General features: G+C 43.4%; 1 protein-coding gene across 1 annotated transcript; it reads right to left on the bottom strand.

Moving 5' to 3' along the window:
* Positions 1-656: 656 nt before the first annotated feature.
* LOC308254351 (polyunsaturated fatty acid lipoxygenase ALOX12-like) lies at positions 657-16,465 on the bottom strand (the record flags this gene model as incomplete). The annotated part of the gene is made up of 14 exons (XM_080680328.1): positions 657-836; positions 962-1,132; positions 1,263-1,363; positions 7,347-7,468; positions 8,070-8,239; positions 8,468-8,554; positions 11,086-11,295; positions 11,955-12,098; positions 12,633-12,793; positions 13,050-13,153; positions 13,247-13,369; positions 13,474-13,555; positions 15,609-15,810; positions 16,331-16,465. The coding sequence occupies 14 exons, from the start codon at positions 16,463-16,465 to the stop codon at positions 657-659; spliced, it is 1,992 nt and encodes a 663-aa protein (XP_080536454.1).
* Between the last annotated feature and the right edge of the window lie 1,798 nt (positions 16,466-18,263).

The following is an 18,263-nucleotide window of genomic DNA, read 5'->3' as shown; positions in this document are numbered from 1 at the left end:
TAACAAGCTGATTTTAATTTTACATGAAAGCTCAGAAGTCAAAGAAAAGCTGTCACCTCTAAGACAAATTTAATGAATATATGTTATGAAAGAGTATGTTATTTTAATTTTACAGTTGTAGTAATTATGTTACTGTGGTACAGTATAAGACAAACATATTAATGAATATATAGAATAAAAAACTCAAAAATACTTTCATTCAGTTATGGCAATGTGATTTATACTAGCATAATAGATCAGTGAGAGAGGATGGGTTTTTAAATAAATTGTGCTGGTATAATAGATTTTCTCAGAAGAAAATAGAATTTAACATTAATCTCACACTATCTCTCTGATGATTAGTGATATTAATAAATCTATCCCTAAATGATTATATAATAAATGGAAAATACATTATTTCCAGAGATAGGGGAAGAATACATGAGTGAATAGTTGATCTCTCTAAGGAATGTGTTTTCAAATTAAAGATCATTCTATTAGATGACCTGGAAGTGGGACAGTGCCTCAGGCTAGTGATATATTGGGGGGTGGGGAGAACTCAGATAGAAAAGAAAATAGAACCACAGCAATTCAGATCCAAAAAAACATAAAACTCAAAAGGAAAATGTTAACCCTAGTATCGGCCTCTGGTCTATGAAAGGCCATTATACTGGGGCTCAGATAGTAACACTGTTCTCTATGCAGCTCGGCTTCAGGTATTCATAGGGAATGTCTAGCTGCTCATTCCGGGCCACTATCTCCCTTTCCAGGTTGTCCAGATCTGCTTGAAATTGTCTTAAAATAGCCTTGGGCTCAGGGCCTGAGAAATATTCTTCTGTGTGATACCCCAGGGGTACCTGAAGCAGAAAAGAAAGGATTGATCAGCTTCTAGCTCCAAGACACAGGGACCAGAGCCCAGCCCCATATTCTGAAATTTCTTTTCTGTTATTACTGCCCCAGAGTTCCCCAAATCCGCTCTCACCATGTCTGGCTGCTGCCGGCCCACTTGCCTCACAAAAAGCATCTGAAGACAGCTCTGCCGGACATCTGGGAGTGAGCCCATCAGTGTGGCCATTGTCACATCTTCCTTGGTGGTAGGAGGGGGCATCCGCATTGTGCATGGGGCATTAGGGACCCAGAACATCCAGTCATGCTGAGGGGGCAAGAATCTGGAGTCAACCAGGCACTGTGATATGCAGGGCTCTGGCTCCCAACTCTTTCCTTCAAACATACCCTCGTCCAGGCACTTTCCCTCAGGGACCCAGGCTTTCAGTTGTCCATACCTGGCTGAAGTTGACTGCTGCATGCTGGGCAGTGCATCTGAAAATGCACATGGTAAGGAAATGGCAGAGCTGAGCCTGGCACTGGAAGGAGACAGGAAAACCTAGAAGAAGAAATACCGAAGTTTAGAAACTGCAATCCTTGAAAAATATAAGGAAATAAGTGCTGATGTCTGGAGATACCCATATGTTATGATTAGTGTGCATTCATTCATTCATGTAAAATATATGCTGCATCCAAAAGAATAAAATAGCTTAGGAATATATTGGACCAAGGATGTGAAATACCTCTACATTGCAAACCATAAGACACCGATGAAAGAAATTAAAGACAAATAAATGAAAATATATTCTATTATCATGGATTGGAAGAATTAATATTGTTAAAATGTCCATACTACCCAAGGCAATCTACTCATTCAATGCAATCCCTGTGAATTTCAATTGCATTTTTTAAAGAAATAGAATATAAATCAACCTATAATTTTAAGTTGAAATCAGTAAGGATCTCAAATAGCCACAGAAATCTTAAAAAGGACAGAGTTAAAGGCATCCTTATTCTGCTTTCTGATTTCAAATTATATAACAAAGAAAAAAATAATCAAAACAGTATGGTATTGGCAGATAGCAGACACATAGATCAAGGAACTGAAGAAAGAGTCCAAAAAATGAGACATTAATATACAATGGGGAAAGGATAGTCTCTTCAGTAAATGAATGTTGCTGGGAAAACTGGGAGCCACATGCAAAAGAGTGAAACTGGACTGCTATCTTATACCACAAACAAAAATTAAGGAAAAATGGATTAAAGTACTGAAACCATAATATTCCTAGAAGAAAAATTAGGTGGTAAGCTCCTTGACATCAGTCTTGGTGATGCTATTTTGGATTTGCAAAAGCCAAGGCAACAAAAGCAAAAATACACAAATGGAACTGCATCAGGCTAAAGATCTTCTGCACAGCAAAGGAAACCACCAACAAAATTCACAGGCAACATACTGAATGGGAGAAAATATTTGCACATCACATATCTAATAAGGGGTTAATATCCAAAATATATAAAGAACTCATACAACTCAATAGCAACATAAACCAGATTCCAATTAAAAGTTAGACAGGAGCTCTGAATAAACATTTTTTCTGAAGACACATAGATGGCCAACAGGTACATAAAAAAGTGCTCAGCATCACTAATTAACAGGGAAATGTAAATCGAAATCATAATGAGATGCTACCTCACACCTGTTAGAATGGGTATTATCAAAAGACAAGGAATAACAAGTATTGGTGAGGCTGTGGAGAATAGAAGCCTTATGTACTGTTAGTGGAAAGTGGTGAAGCCACAATGGAAACCAGTATGGGGATTCTTCAACATATTAAAAATAGAATTACCATATGATCCAGCAAATCCATTTCTGGACATTTATCCAAAGGAAATGAAACATTGACTTGAAAATATAGCTAGACCCCATGTTCATTGCAGCATTATTTATCATAGCCAAAACATGGAAGCAACTGCCCTGGCCTGGTGTGGCTCAGTTGGTTGGACATCATACTGTGCAACAAAAGGTTGCTAGTTCAATTCCCTGTCAGGGCACATGCCCAGGTTATGGATTGTGGGCTCAGTACCCGGTTGGGGGCATACAAGAGGCAGCCATTCAATAGACTTGTTCCTATCTAACATCAATGTTTCTCTCTCTCCCTTACACTCTCTCTAAAAATCAATAAAAATCTTAAAAAAAAGGCATGGAATCAACCTAAGTGTTCATCAATGGATGAATAAACAAAATTATATATATACTAGAGGCCCATTGCAGGAAGATTCCTGCAAGAATAGGGCTCCCTAGGGCCTATTCCTGTAAGAATAGGGCTTCCTGTGGCCTGAGCATCTCGGCAGGCTTCACTCCCTTCTTGGCTGCCTTTCTCCCTCCCATCTCCGCTGCCTCACTCCCTTCTCATCTGCTTGGCTCCCTTCTGCAGTGTTTGGCTTCCTTCTACACTGTCCTCAGTCTTCACTCTGTGCCTGCATATGTAAACTAACCGCCATCTTTGTTGGGTTAATTTGCATACTCGCTCCTGATTGGCTGGTGGGCGTAGTGGAGGGATGGTCAATTTGCATGTTTCTCTTTTATTAGTGTGTGTGTGTGTGTGTGTATATATATATATATATATATATATATATATATATATATAACTTTGAAATTCCAGTTGCATTTTTTAAAGAAATAGAATAAAGGAACCTAATATATATATATATATATATATATATATATATATATATATATATATTCAAATATTATTCAGCCTTAAAAAAAAAGGAATTCTTGCCATTTGTGACAATAGGGATGGAACATGGGATAGCATAATGCTAAGTGAAATAAGTAGCCTGAGAAAGTTAAATATTATATGGTCTCACTTATATGTGGAATTAAAAAAAAAAAAAGGAAAAAGACCCTGAGATCATAGATACAGAATAGATACAGAGAACAGATTGGTAGTTCCAGAGGTGGGGGTAAGAGTGGGTGAAATGGGTGAATGTGGTCAAAAGTTACAAACTTCCAGTTATAAAATAAACTAGATGCCCAGTGCATGACATTCATGCACTGGAGGGGAGGGGGTCCCTCAGCCTGGCCTGAGCCCTCTTGCAGTCCAGGACCCCTTGGGGGATGTCTGGCTGCCCACAGGGAGTGGGCCTAAGCAGTCGGACATCCCCTGAGGGGTCCTTAGTGCTGCTGTGGAGGTGGGAGAGGCTACTGCCACCGCCACTGCACTAGCCAGCTGTGAACCCACTGGTGAGCCTAGCTTCTGGCTGAGTGGCGCTCCCTCTGTGGGAGCGCACTGACCTCCAGTGGGCAGCTCCTGCATCGCGCGTCTGCCCCCTGGTGGTCAGTGTGTGTCATAGTGACTGGTTGTTCCACCGTTCAGTCTATTTGCATATTAGTGTTTTGTTATATAGGATAAGTCATGGGATGTAATGTACAGCATGGCTATTATGTAATGTAAAACATGGTGGCTATAGTTAATAATACTGTATTGTATATTTGAAAGTTGCTAAAAGGGTAGATCATAAAAGTTCTCATCAAAGGAAAACATTGTGTAACTATGTGTGGTGATGGATATTAACTAGACTCACTGAAGTGATCATTCACAATACATACAAATATTGAATCATTATGTTGTACATCTGAAATTAATAATACATACCAATTATACTTCAATTTTAATAACTTACAAGTTAAAGGTTACAACCCTAGAGGTATAAGGGTAAAGATTTTAACAGACACCTCATAAAGGAGGATATTCTGGGTGACTATTAAACGAAGGAAAAAGTATTCAGAGCAACTAGTCTTCAGGAAAAGGCAACTTAAACTCACAATATGATAGATCTACATACTCACCAAAATGGCTAAAGTAAAAAAGATAGAAATATCTTTTTCATGTATTTGAGACTATATGGAGCAACTATAACTGAAACTCCGCTGAATGGAGTGAAAACTGGTACAACCACTTTGGGAAAAGGGTCAATAGCTACTGAAGCTAATTTTTGCATAATTTAAGTCCATCAAGTCCACAGGAAAACACACACACAAATGTTTACAACAGCACTAATATTGACTGCCCTAAGCTGGAAACAATACCAATATCCATCAGTAGCAAAAAGGAAAAATAAATGGTGCCATAGTCATAAAATGGAGGTTTCCACAATGATAATGAACAAACTACATGCTACATGCAACAAAGTAGGTAAATATTAAACACAGTATTCAGCGAATGAAGCCAGACACAAGCAAGTGCGTGTTGTATTTCCATCTGTGAAGGTCAAAACAAGTAAAACTAACCAACCTACAAGTCAAGATAATGTTTATCTTCAAGTGGACAGACTGGAAGACAGTATACAAGGGGCTTTCTGAGGGAGCTGGTAAAGTTCTGATTCTTAATCTTCATGCTAATTATACAGGTGTGTCACTGTAGTAACACATCACTAAGTTTTACACCTATGAGTATCATGTACCTTTCTCTAGGTTTGTTGTATTTCAACAATTGCTGACTCCCCAAAAGTGGTTCAGTGCTTATAGATAGCTGGGGAATGATGCAGAGAAAGAGAAGTAATTTTTTCAATTTAAATACAGGAAGATGAGTCAAAATCAGCTATCCCATTCAACCCAATATACAGGCGGCAAGTGTTTTAAAGTATAGTTTCTATTAGTATTATTCAGTTGTGCTGAGGCCAACAGGTCAGGAGATAACTGCCATGGAAAAGATACGTGTTATACTCACAGATCCCAAGAGATGGGTACCTGGGTGCACACCACAAGGGGCCACACTGGGTGCACCAGGGTTGGTCAAGAGGCAGAGGGAGTGAGAGGAAAACTGTGGTAGGAGTCTTTGTTGTGGTTTCCATGAGAAGGAACAGGCAAGACAGAGTAAGAGGGTTTAGGACAGGCTAGTTGCAATACTTCCAGTGGGCTCTGGAGTGTGGTAGCTGTCCCTAGTCTGGGACCTGGCCCGAGGTGAGTAGGCCAGGGGAATAGTGGCCCAGAGTGTAAGAGCTCAATAGAAGTGGTGGTTGGGACTTCTGGCATATGAAAAGCACACTTCCAGGGGAGTGGTTTGTTATATCTGATAATCAGCTGGCCCTGGGAAGGGTGGTACCTTCTGGATCAGCAAGACTCCAAGATGTCAAAGTATCAAAACTGCAGAATAAACAGGCATGATGAATGCAGTGAGATGGGGTCATAGAGTTTGATGCCTGACCAAGGCCATCTACTGCATGGCTGGGCCTGGACTCTCCTAATTCACATGCTGATCATATTAGGGAGGTATTTTTGTGTGGGGTGGAGCATATGATTATACTCATCTAACACTATATACTATGCAGGCTTCAGTACTGTCACACATTATATCATTGGATCTCAAAAATTCTGTCAGGTACAAAGTGAGAATGATTGGATAGTATTTTGTCCATTTTAGCTTTGAGGAAACTAAAAGTCAAAGTGAAAGAGATCTAGTGGATGGCTCAAGGTCACATAGATGGAAAGAGGCAGAAACCAGTACTTTAGAAACCAATATTAGTGTGTGGCATTTAATGAGAATAATGTGAGAATAACAGGGCAGAGAGAACATTAAAAGTTGAGGGAGTAAAATGGGAGAATCAGAGATTAAAGCTTATATATGACTGCATTTTGTAAATGCTTAAGGTAAATATGCCATGGGAAGAGGATGGCCAGGGAGAGGAAGAAGCATCTTTTGGGGCATGGGATGCTTGAAGAACAGAACTGAAAAGTATGAGAGAACATTTGGTCCTGAAAGGTTCAGGGCGATGGGGATGTTGCTCAGATCCTTCAAGAAAAGCCTCCCTCCAACGGTCTGGCATTGGTTTATTAAACCTTGTATTCCCATGTCCCGGCCATAATAGCTTCCCAGTATATGTTCATACAATTTGAAACAAAGCAAGCTGGTCCATGTGTGCTAGAGAGAGGAGGATGAAACTAGGCAAAGCTCAATAAAAGGTAGTTCTTCCTCACAGAGTAAAATGTGGAGTGAGAGAACTAAAGGTAGATCCTAGTGAAGGAATGAACTGGGCAGAGAAATCCAATATTCAATTTGCACCTAGAAATGACCTTCCACTGTGGTAGTGTTGCATGTGTCTGGACCCACTGTGTGGGGTGGACAGTAGCAGGCAAGAGAAGAAGGGAGGGAAATCCAGAGAGGGTCATCATGGATTTTGGTGGGAAAGTTTCCCCCACTTATATTCTTAGGAAGAGCTTTAGAAGCAGGGCCTGGGCAGATCCCCCACTGGTCATGATTCTGGACCCACTGGGCTCTATGCTGTGGAAGATTCAGGGCATCTGTGGCAGGAATGGGAGATGGACATAAAGGTTGATGATCAGGTTCTCTGGGAAGGACAATCCTTGGGTTTGTAGAACTGTCCTAACACATAGGAGGTGGGGATGGTATTCATATGCTTCATGTGTGGAGGGCGAGAGGGTGATGAGAGGTTGGGACTATGTCCCCAGAAGGGCAAGGCTGACAAGGGGCACTGGGCAGAGTGTCTGAACAGCTTCCTTCTCTCAGCCCAGTTCTCACCTCGGTTTTGGGCCTGGCACAGCCCCACCTCAGTGATCTCCCGACACCAGGCCTGCAGCTCAGGGTCCCCTCTCACGACATCATCCCCGTGGTAGAAGAGGTGGATGATCCCTTCCACGTACCTGCCAAGAGGAGAAGAGAGCTGAGCTCATTGCATTCATCATGCTTATTTATTCTGCTCCTTGGGTCAAGGCTGTAGCCTATGACCGTTAATCCTTTTCTGTGGCTTCTGTCCAGTTGACTGTCATTGTATCTGGGGGCACATCTTTTATTAATTAATTAATTAATTTATTTATTTATTTTTAAGATTTTATTTTTTTTATTAAGGTATTATATGTGTATATATCTTACTATTGCCCCCCTGGGGGCACATCTTACCAGACTTTCCTTTTGGGACAACCCCAACCACTTTTACACATTGGTTTAGAAAAGGAAATGTGGGACATTAGTTTTAAGTGTTCCCTATACACGATTAATAACCATTCTTTCTAACAAAACCCAAGTTCTTCCAGATCCCCATCTCCCCATTCCCAGTTTCCCCAAGCTAGGCTCTTTTGTTATTCCACTTTCTTCCTTTTCAGATTCTATCCACTGTCTCCTCTGCTCCCTCTGTCTGGACCTTTCTTGTTTCATGTTCCTTTTGCCCAGTGCTGACCTCAAGCCAGAGACCCATTCCCCTTCTCACCAATGGCCCTCCATTTCTCAGCTCCCACTCTTACCCACCTGGCAGTGATCTCCCAGAGCCGTAAAGCATCATGGGCATAGAGAGCACTTGGGATTCCCAGCAGGCCCCGGTCAGCCAGATCTTCAGGAGCACAGAGGGAGCGGTAGGTCAGCTTAGCCATGGCCCGACGGAGCAACTGCACATGGGGCCCTCCACCTGTGCTCACTGCCTGGAATTTGAAAGTTGACAGGTCTTGAGAGATAAAAGAAGAGCTGACAATCTTGGCATATTATATAAGGTGTTCACAGGGGTTTACAAAATTAAAAGTATAAAATGAATAGGCCCATAGGTTCAAGGATCAGGACATTCATATCTGGTGGTGTGAGACTGTGAAGATGGCAGGAGGTTGTAGAGGGATGAAAGATTAGGCAGCCCCATGCCCTCATTTCCTCTTTACCTGACTAAATATTCCACTATCTGAGTTGAGTTCTGTCCGTGCCCGGGTGTTAACCTCCATGGTGTAGCGGGTGTGTGGGAACAGGAGCTGGATGAAGAAGATTAGAGAAAGGTAGTTATCGGAGACCATCTTGATGCTTTCCTCCCTGCCAGTGCCTTTGTAGGCTGGTCTCCTTCTGCTGCTATGATCACTAACTCTCATGCTCTCCATGACTCTACAGTGAGGGGGTTGTGGAACTAGAATGACCTGGGCTTGAATCCTTGCTTAACCACTCACTTTGGTACTTGTTCAAGTACCTCATCTGTCAATTTCCTCATCTGTCAACAAGGATGATAATAGGTCTCCTAGGTCAGGTGCTGTGGTGGTAATTATATGAGTAATATATAAAGAGTGTTTAGCTCAGTGCCTGGCACACAGAAGCATTGATTAGGAGGTATTATCATTACCTTTATTGTATCCACCTTGAATGTAGTTCACTTCTTCGTTTAGAAGCTACCCCTAGTTGTTCGTTTAGAAGCTACCCCTTAGCTTTCAATATCATTTCATGCTTCCTCTATCATTCACATCACATTCCTTAAACTAGCCTCTCTGCTCATTTTCACAGCTCTCCCTCCAACTGCTCATTGTTTTACTCTTGGATTCTTTTGGGGAAAGATTATCTTCAGTCAGAATTTTAGAATTGATATCAAGCTCCCTGCTTAAGCAGCAAATGGGTTGTCATCAAATCTGTACCCATTCCTAATTGTCCTCTCTTTCCTTCTTCTTTTTTTAGCTACTAAAAAGTACAACTAACATATTCTTTTTATCTTAGATGAATTTTATTTCATTTCCGCCTGGTTGATATACCGGATTTAGATTGTTTGGATATTGATCAGAGCTTTTTGATGATGGAATAAAGGAAGGACACAAGTGATACTCCTGATACCAAGATATCAAAGGAGCTTATATTGTTCATTTCAGAAAGTTCATGGAGAGATGCTGGTTTCACAGTGAGGAGCAAAGAACCCAGAACAGAGTTCCTAACAGCAATGATAGTAATGATGATGATAACCAAAATAACAGCAGAAAACTGACATTTTTATAGAATTTAATCTGTAATGCCTTAACAAGCCAACAATGGAAATAGTTATCCTCCTTCAGAGATGAGGACCCTGAACACACATCTGTAAGTACTGAGACCAGGATTCAGGCTTCAGACCCAAGCAGTTAATCCAGAGCCTGCACAGGTAACCTTGGTAACTTCTGCAAGCTTAGCCCTCCTGGGAGTTCCAACAAGACTGTCTGCCATGGGATGGAGTTGCTATGATGAGGGAATATGGCTCTGGAGGGGGGGCTTATGTATTAAAAGGGCATTTTGAGGTGTAAAAGTGGGAATAAGTGATTCACGCTAGGAGGGAGATGGTGATGGAAAGGCATCATGAGGTTATCAAATCTGAGAGCCCATGAACTACATTAGTAACTATTTTATCTATGTTACACTAGAACCCCGAACATCCACAGTCCACAGGAGTGTTGGCATTGGAACTCCAAGAGACATTACAGATCAGTTGTTCTGCTTGTCAAATACTCATTTGCATATCTTACCAACACTTCAAACTCTTTGTATCTAAAGCTCAATACCTAATCTTTGCCTCCAAACTGACTTCTTTTCCTGACTACAAACTTTCTGACCACTGCTCTGCTTCATAGACTTGTAGATTTTTGCCCCCTGCCCTGCCCTGTTCCCTGTATCGAAGTGCCATTGAGATTTGGAAAACAATTGTAAGACAAGCACAAGCTTATTTTGCTGCCTTCTGCCTAGCAATGGACACTGAACTCACTGTTTATAGCATCACAGTATTTTTGGGTCATTCCAACAGTATTCACTTTGTGAGTTCCTAGGTCTGGCAGTGCTGAGACCTCTGATCGCTCTCTCCAATAATGTTCAGGCATGACGCAGGCAGTGTCTCCTCCCTTTCATCCCTGTCATCACCATTCTAATGTACATCTTTAGTCTCCTCACTCTTGAGTAGATGTCAGTGACCAGCTGGGCTGCTATCCTTGCCTTTTTATCTTGTGCTCCTCATAACATTCAGTTGTAGTAGAATATTCTCCATCAATACTATAGAGTTTATAGCTGTTTCTTTTTATTTCCACCTCTATTCTCAGATATGATTCTTTGGCTTTTGTTATGTCTACCACTTGTCTTCCTGGCTAAATGGCAACATATGGGTTTAACAAACTATATTCTTACTCTCCTCTGGACCCATTGCTGGAGAATTTCAGAGAATTGACTTGCAATATGTGTAGAAAACTGCTAAAGGACTCAATTTAATAGGATATATTGTGTATTATTTCTTATAAATGCATGTGAATCTATAATTGGCATAAAATTAAAAGAATTTAAACATGAAAATATAACCACAAGATTCAAGGTGTTGCTGTAGTTATCTCTCTCCTATCCCTTCCTGCATATGAAGATTCTTTGCTGATACCATATCAGTGCTTGATTATTGCAAAGCAGGTTTGTTATATATTCCTAGCCAGATGGCTTAGATTTTTAAAATCTTGGGTAACTGTTGAATTGTTTCACATGTTTCCTAGTGAGCAATATGGGACATGGAAGGTAGAGTATGTACCTTGAAGACAGGGTGCAGTCCTGGGAGGCACCTCATGGTGGCCACAGCAATGACCTCAGCCAGCAGATGAGTGTTCAGCACGTGATATTGGAACTGGTGCAGTTGTAAATCTGAACTTCGGACCCAGATCTTTGCCAGGAGCCAGGCAAGGGGAGGGTCTGAGGGCAGGAATAGTGGTGGGGTTGGGTAGCTGGCGTTGGGAGGCTGGATCTGCAATAAAGAGGAATTAAGCATTCATTAACCTCATATGTTACACACTATGCTCAGTATTCTGGGGGAAATTGATGACTAATATTATTGTCATGCAGAGGGCTATAATCTAGTAGGAGGAATGAGGACCTTTCCATTCATCCTCTCACTAGCTGCGGGGAAGTGTCAGCACTATAATGGTCAGGATCAAAGCAGGAGGAATTGGAAAGGGGGGAGTCCGGTATGGCCATAACAGTGGTTTGGGAGAAACCTGATAAAAGTGTGAGTTAGGATGGTAGAATAGGAAGGAGAAACTGGACATGTGAGATACCTGACAGTTCTCATCAACTGATTGATGAGAACACTTAAGAGGAAAAATGCATTAAAAACAAGGGAGAAAATATGTCCAATTAAGAAATGATATTCCACAGATTCAAAGATCAGGAAGAGATTGAATAGCCTTAGGGTGAGGACCAATAGAGAGCATTCTGACTCTCAAAAAAAGTAATTGAATGTGAGTAGTGAGGCAGGCTGCGAGGTAGAAAGGAGAGATTGGAGACAAAGACAGATCTCACTGAGTGAGTTGGGGCTGGGGGACAAGAGCCCACTGTCTTTGTCCCTGGGCAGTGGTTGGGGAGAAGGCAGAGCAGTGTTGAAAGAGGATTTCCAAAATATCTCACCTGGATGACCATGGGTAGTAGCTTCCCACTGGGTTCCATCTTCAGCATGACAAGGGGGGCAGCCAGGTATTGCTTCTCTCCTTGGATCACATTGGCTGGAATTCCATCCAGCAGTATAAAGTCAGCTTCAAACAGGGAACCGTTCTGTGGGGGAAAAGTTCAAAGTCTACTCCAGAGGGCCAGCACCAAGGGGAAGAAATGTAATAACATTCAGTCTCATTTCTTGCAATTATCCTACATCAATATCAGAGTCCTAGTGGCAGAAAGGAAGGAGGCATCCAGAACATTTAGTCCAAGTCATCTCAGTTGACAGTGAGGAAAGAGGCAAAATGAGAGGAGTCTTCCCCAGGGACATGTTAATTCCCTGTGGCAGTGGTGGTTTTAAGACCATACTTGACCAATTTCTTTGCAGCACAGGCATGTTAAGCTTCCCCTGTCAAGGTTTCCAGGCCTCTTTCCTCATCTACTTTCTCTTCTGCTACCTCTGTCTGGCACGTAAGAGTCTCATAGTTTCCTTTACATACTTTATCAACTGCAAGTTTTTCCTGCAAAGGACTCTGCACATAGGAACAGTGGATTAATACAGTCTCTCTTCCTTGATTCACCTCTGGTCCTTCCCATTCACCACATCCCTTCCCCCACAGACAAGGAGAAGACAACAGAGTGCTGGGGGTGTACCTGGAGTTCTTTTTCCAGCTGGCCCCGAAGCTCCTCCATCCCTGAGGGCAGCACCAACCGGGAGGGCAGAGAGGTGGAGCGTCTCAACAGCATGGGGTTGGCACCATTGAGGAACTGATAGCCAAAAAGTTCATCATCCTTCCAGTGCTGGTGAACCTTCTCTGTGGGATTGGAGTGGAGGGTAAGGGGAGGATATTCACCACAACCTGATGTCCTTCTCCTTTAGGTTTTAACACAGCCATTCAGGCATATGATCACTTTGCATCCAGCCCCTGTCTTTCCTTTTTGTTGCCTCTGAGAAATGACCAGGCATAGTATCTTCTCATCTGAAAGTACTTATGAGGGTCTATGAAGTATGAAGTTTGGGACAACAAAACAGGCTATGAAGAATTTACAAAGGTCTGTGGGAATACTGACCACAAAGGGTGCTCTTGGGGCCCCAAAAGATCTGATCAAAATCCTCTAGGCTGTCCCAGGAGTTCAGGAGGGTGTAAATACGTTTGAGGACCATCTCCAGTGCTCTAGGATAAATGTCAAGGATGGCACTGTCAACTCACCAAATCCTGCCTGTTATGGGATTCACCACTCCCCACTCCATTGGGATCTTTTCTCACCCTGTCTTCACTCTCCATTCATAGTCCAGCTTCTTTTCACCATGAAATTTCATATCTGGGGGCAGATCCTTCACAGAGTCCACAGCCATTGTCAGGGGTAACCCTTCGTGCCAGGTGTCCCAACTAGCAGATGGGAAAAGAGTTCAGGGAGGAATTAGGGGGTCAGTGATGGTGGCAGGATCAGAGAAGAGGTGGGGATATCAGGAGGGCTATGGGTTGGTGGTTACCAGTAAATCAGCTGTCTTTCCTTCAGTTCTTTCTCTCGATGCTTCTGGAACTTGTCCAAGATACTGTTTCCTGCCAGGCGGGCTGGGAGAACATTTGACCACATAGGTTTGTCTAAATGCTGCTATCCCTGACTTGATCTAATCTCTCATTATTGACTGTATTACATCATACTCTTTTTAAAAATATATATATTTTATTGATTTTTTTACAGAGAGGACGAGAGAGGGATAGAGAGTTAGAAACATCGATGAGAGAGAAACATTGATCAGCTGCTTCCTGCACAACTCCTACTGGGAATGTGCCTGCAACCAAGGTGCCCTTGACCAGAATCAAACCTGGGACCTTTCAGTCTACAGGCCAATGCTCTATCCACTGAGCCAAACCAGTTAGGGCTACATCATACACTTGCCTTTATCTCTGGCTCTACCTCACCTGATGTATTCCCAAAGTCACTTATTGTATCTTTACTCACACCCAATTCATGATTTCATCTATTTCAACCCCATGTTTGTCCTTAAGCAACATCCCATGTTTTCCTCCTTTTCTTGTTCCTTAAATCAAATTTCACTACTTGTGCCTAGAGATGATTATGAATTTTCTTCTTAATCATGTGCCATATCCACAATATCTCGTATTATTACATACTAGAGGTCTGGTGCACAAATTTGTGCACCAGTAGGTCCCTCAGACTGGCCTGAGAAGATTGGGCTGAAACTGGATCTCTGATATTGCCTGAGGGGTCCCAGATTGTGAGAGAGCGGTTCTCGGGTGACACACCTTGGAATCGGGCTTCCTCCTCAGCAGCTCCTGCATTGAGTGTCTGCCCCCTAGTGGTCAGTGTGTGTCATAGCTACTGGTCAGACAGTTGCTTAGGCTTTTATATATATAGATTGCCTTTGTTAATCTCATCTATATTGGCCTTCCCCTTTCTAATTCTTCACCTGTCCTCCAAATGACATATTTCATATTTATTACACATATGCACTCAGCTCTTCCTTGTCTCTACCCCCACCTGATCCCTGAGACAAAAATTATATGTGTGTTCCCTTCAACCATCCCATCTCACCTGTCTTAGGGAGGAAAATTCCATGTTGCTACCTTTCCCTCATTCCATTTCATCTAACCTCACCATCACATAGTTTATATTTGTTAACCTGACTTGTCCTCTTCTCACCTGTACTTATATTGTTCCTCAAAGACTCATGTATCCATTTTTTATTAAATTTATTGGGATATAACATTGACCAATAACATCATATAAAATTCAGATGTACAATCTTATAATACATTTGTATACTCTGAGTGTTCTGTAGACACATATTTGACCCTCTTTACCCTCTTTGTTTTTCCTCTGGTAACCATCATTCTGTTGTCTGTATCTATGAGTTTGTATTTTTGTTTGTTCATTTGCTGCTTTTTGTTTTATATCACACATAGAAGTCAAATCGTGTAGTTCTAGTCCTTTTCCTTTGATATTTCATTTAATATAATACTCTCAAGATTCATCCATGTTGTCTCAAACAGCATGCCATCTTTGTTATGGCTGATTAGTCTCTATTATTACATGCCATTGTTCTAAATTTACTCTCCAGTCATATCTCTTCTCCACGTGTCCCACAACAACAAATACCATATAGCCCCTGCTCATGCATCCCCACCCCAATCAGAGTGCTCCCTGCCCTCACAATTGTCTTCCATGTTTTCACAGCCAAAGCAGCTCTTATCTTCATATCATTTATTGCTTCCATTCAATGCCTCCTCTCAGGGGTCACATGTGCTAGCCTTACCTGTCCTTGTCCTAACTAGTTTCCAGTCACAAAGAGATCTTTCCACTTTACTTTGGCTCTTCTGTTTCCCAGCATGGCTGCACCTCCCATTCCCTTTGCTCACCTTGGGAGGTGGGATCTACACATCACTCACTTCCCTGTGCAGGCCCACTTCAGACCTTTTTCATTCTATGTATAACTTTCCCTTTGTCCCTGTCTTGGGCCCTCTTAACCTGTGAAGTGTGCACTTTTTTCAAATTGCTCAGACCTTCCTCTGTGCTGCCCCCTTCCTTTAGTCGCCCCTTCTCCCCTTCCCGCACTACTCCCTGGGCCATGCATGCTCCCACTTCCCTAAGGCAGACCCTCACCAGTGCCCTCCGGCAGGGTCAGCACGCCCTTGCCCTGCACCCAGCGGTAGCAGGGGAAGGTGGCCTCCTCTAAGTCTCCTGGGCCCTGCACGGTGATGCGGTCACAGAACCAGGCATCGTCCACCAGGGAGTGGTGTTTGCGCAACTTCATGAACTGCAGTGGCCCCAAGTCCTGGGGAACGTCCTGCTCAAACTCCTCCACCTGTGGGGACCAGAACCCAGTGAGACTTAGTAGTGGGGACCTGGGAGAGGCATTTAACCAAGGGTGAGAAATGGGTGGGGGCTTTGTGGAGTCCAGTGACACAGCCTCCAAAGACAGCATTGCCTCCTCCCAACACCTGCGCGGTGGGTCTCAGATGACCCATTGAACCAGGAGGACCAGGGACCCAAGTTGAGACCACAGTGACTTGAACACTGAGCACCAACACCTGCACCTGTGCCCAGGCTCTCGGAGGACCTTCCCCTTTGACCATTGAGCCCATAATGACACTTGGGAAAGAAGTGGAGGTTGTGTGGAGCAGAGTCCAGGGGAGGGAGAAAGGGGTTGAGTCCATCTGGGCCCTGGCTCTGAACCTCTCACCCACCAGGTGCAGGCGTCCCTTCTCACTGGAAGTCCCAGCTGGTGTGGTTGTGCTGTCACTGGCTCTCAGCCCCCCAAGTCCCAACTGCCCTCAGGCATTGAGCCCAGCCAGGGGGTCTGAGTTCCCACTTCTTCCTCTTACCTGGCCCCGCACTGGCCTCAGCTGCAGCTCCAGCTCTGCCTCCCCGAGTTCCCCAACCAGCCACAGCTGCACGCGGTTGAAAGACCCAGAGAAGAGCCAGGCCCCAGTGGCCACTTGGATGCGGTAGCGGCCCATGGCAGCAGGTGGGCTCTCCTGGGTGGCAGAGGTCCTGTTACTGGTACCAAAGATTCCGCGGCCAGGCTTCCTCCTGCTGCCTGTAGGACAAGTCCAGGGCTTAATAAAGCAGGACTCTGTGTGCCAGCCCACTACAGGATTGGGCTCCACCCCCAGACAAACCGGATCCTGGGATTAGCCCAGAGGGTGGGGGAAATGCTGACTGTTCCTCTGAGCCTGGGTGCAGGAAGAGACAGAGGGACAGGGAGAATCCACCAGTTTTCTTTTTAGGCCCTCATTCCCTCCCATATATACCCCCTCCCTCGTTTTACTATTGAATATAATTTTCTGTTGGTGTCCTGAGTGCCAGTCTCTTTTCTTGCTGGCAGGGCCTGGTGTCCCTGGATGACTGTACCCACTTCTCTTTTCCTACCAGGTCTGCTTGCTGAATGGGCATTGGGATTGTCATTGTGGGCCAGAGAAGGCCTTTCCTGAGGGACACTCCAGTGTTCAGGGATGAATTAGAGTATTTCCTGTAATAAGACTTATGATGCCCATTCAGTTAGAGAGCAGCTAATGTATTCCTTTTCTCCCTCTTGTTTTCTATACACACCCCCATTCTGTGGGAAACCGCCTATTGTCTTCACTAGCAGAGAGGTGTGGACAAGGAGCCCGGAATGCTGGTGACCCTTGAGCCTTGGCAAAGGTCAGGGCTGTGCACCCACTGCTTAGTCTAGACCAGTGGTCGGCAAACTCATTAGTCAACAGAGCCAAATATCAACAGTACAGTGATTGAAATTTCTTTTGAGAGCCAATTTTTTTTTTAACTTAAACTTCTTCTGATGCCACTTCTTCAAAATAGATTTGCCCAGGCCGTGGTATTTTGTGGAAGAGCCACACTCAAGGGGCCAAAGAGCCGCATGTGGCTCGTGAGCCACAGTTTTTCTCTCTAACTAGTAGAGAGAAAAATATTTAAGATGCAGGGTGCAGAAGGCATAACTGAAGAAGGAACAACATGATGGGTGTGGGAGGATAAAATTCAAACCATATATGCAAGAATTTGTGTTGGATGTACAGGGAGACTCTTCCTTTCTAACAGAAGCCAGGGCATAGAAAATTCTGCGTAGGGATAACGAGGAGGTTCCCACCTCATAGTTTCTATGCTCACTCCTCTTCCTAACCCTGATGCTAGATGTACTCTACTTCTCAAGGACCCAGGTGTCACAGTCCCAGAGCTGAGCCAGAATGGCAGCACCAGACCTTCTCAGATTTCTCTTTTCATCTTGGACAGACAAGGTTAAATTCCAAATGAGGATGGAGCCCACCTAGCTGGCAGAGGGGGAAAATTCTACCCGATTGTGGGGGGAGGTGTCTCTTCTTACAGTTCCAAGCTCTATTTACATTTATTTTTATTGGCTCTTTTTATTGAATTATTGGGGTTGCATAGGTTAATAAAGTTACATAGGTTTCAAGTGTACAATTCTGTAATACATCATCTGCACATTGCATTGTGCACTCACAATCTAAATCTAGTCTTGTTCCATTAACATTTTATCCTGTTTACCCTCCTCCACCTGCCCCCACCCCCTTTCCCTCTGGTTATCACCATTTTGTTGTCCATGTCCATGAGGTTTTTTCTTGCTTGTTTCACCAATTCATTAGCTCTTGTCCTAATATCTTTCCCTCATTATTTTCTCCACCTAACTCAGTACTTGCCTACTGGTGCTGGTCTCTGTTCTGCTCTGATGACCGAAACTTAGAAGCTATCTCTCCCAGAATGTTGTTGCTCATGCAGTCACACAAGTTTTCTAAATGTTGG

Source organism: Plecotus auritus, assembly GCF_963455305.1.
Source record: "Plecotus auritus genome assembly, chromosome: 7".
In the NCBI taxonomy this organism is placed as follows: domain Eukaryota; kingdom Metazoa; phylum Chordata; class Mammalia; order Chiroptera; family Vespertilionidae; genus Plecotus; species Plecotus auritus.
The sequence above is the reverse complement of the archived record's forward strand: the minus strand, read 5'-3'. Positions and strand labels throughout refer to the sequence as shown.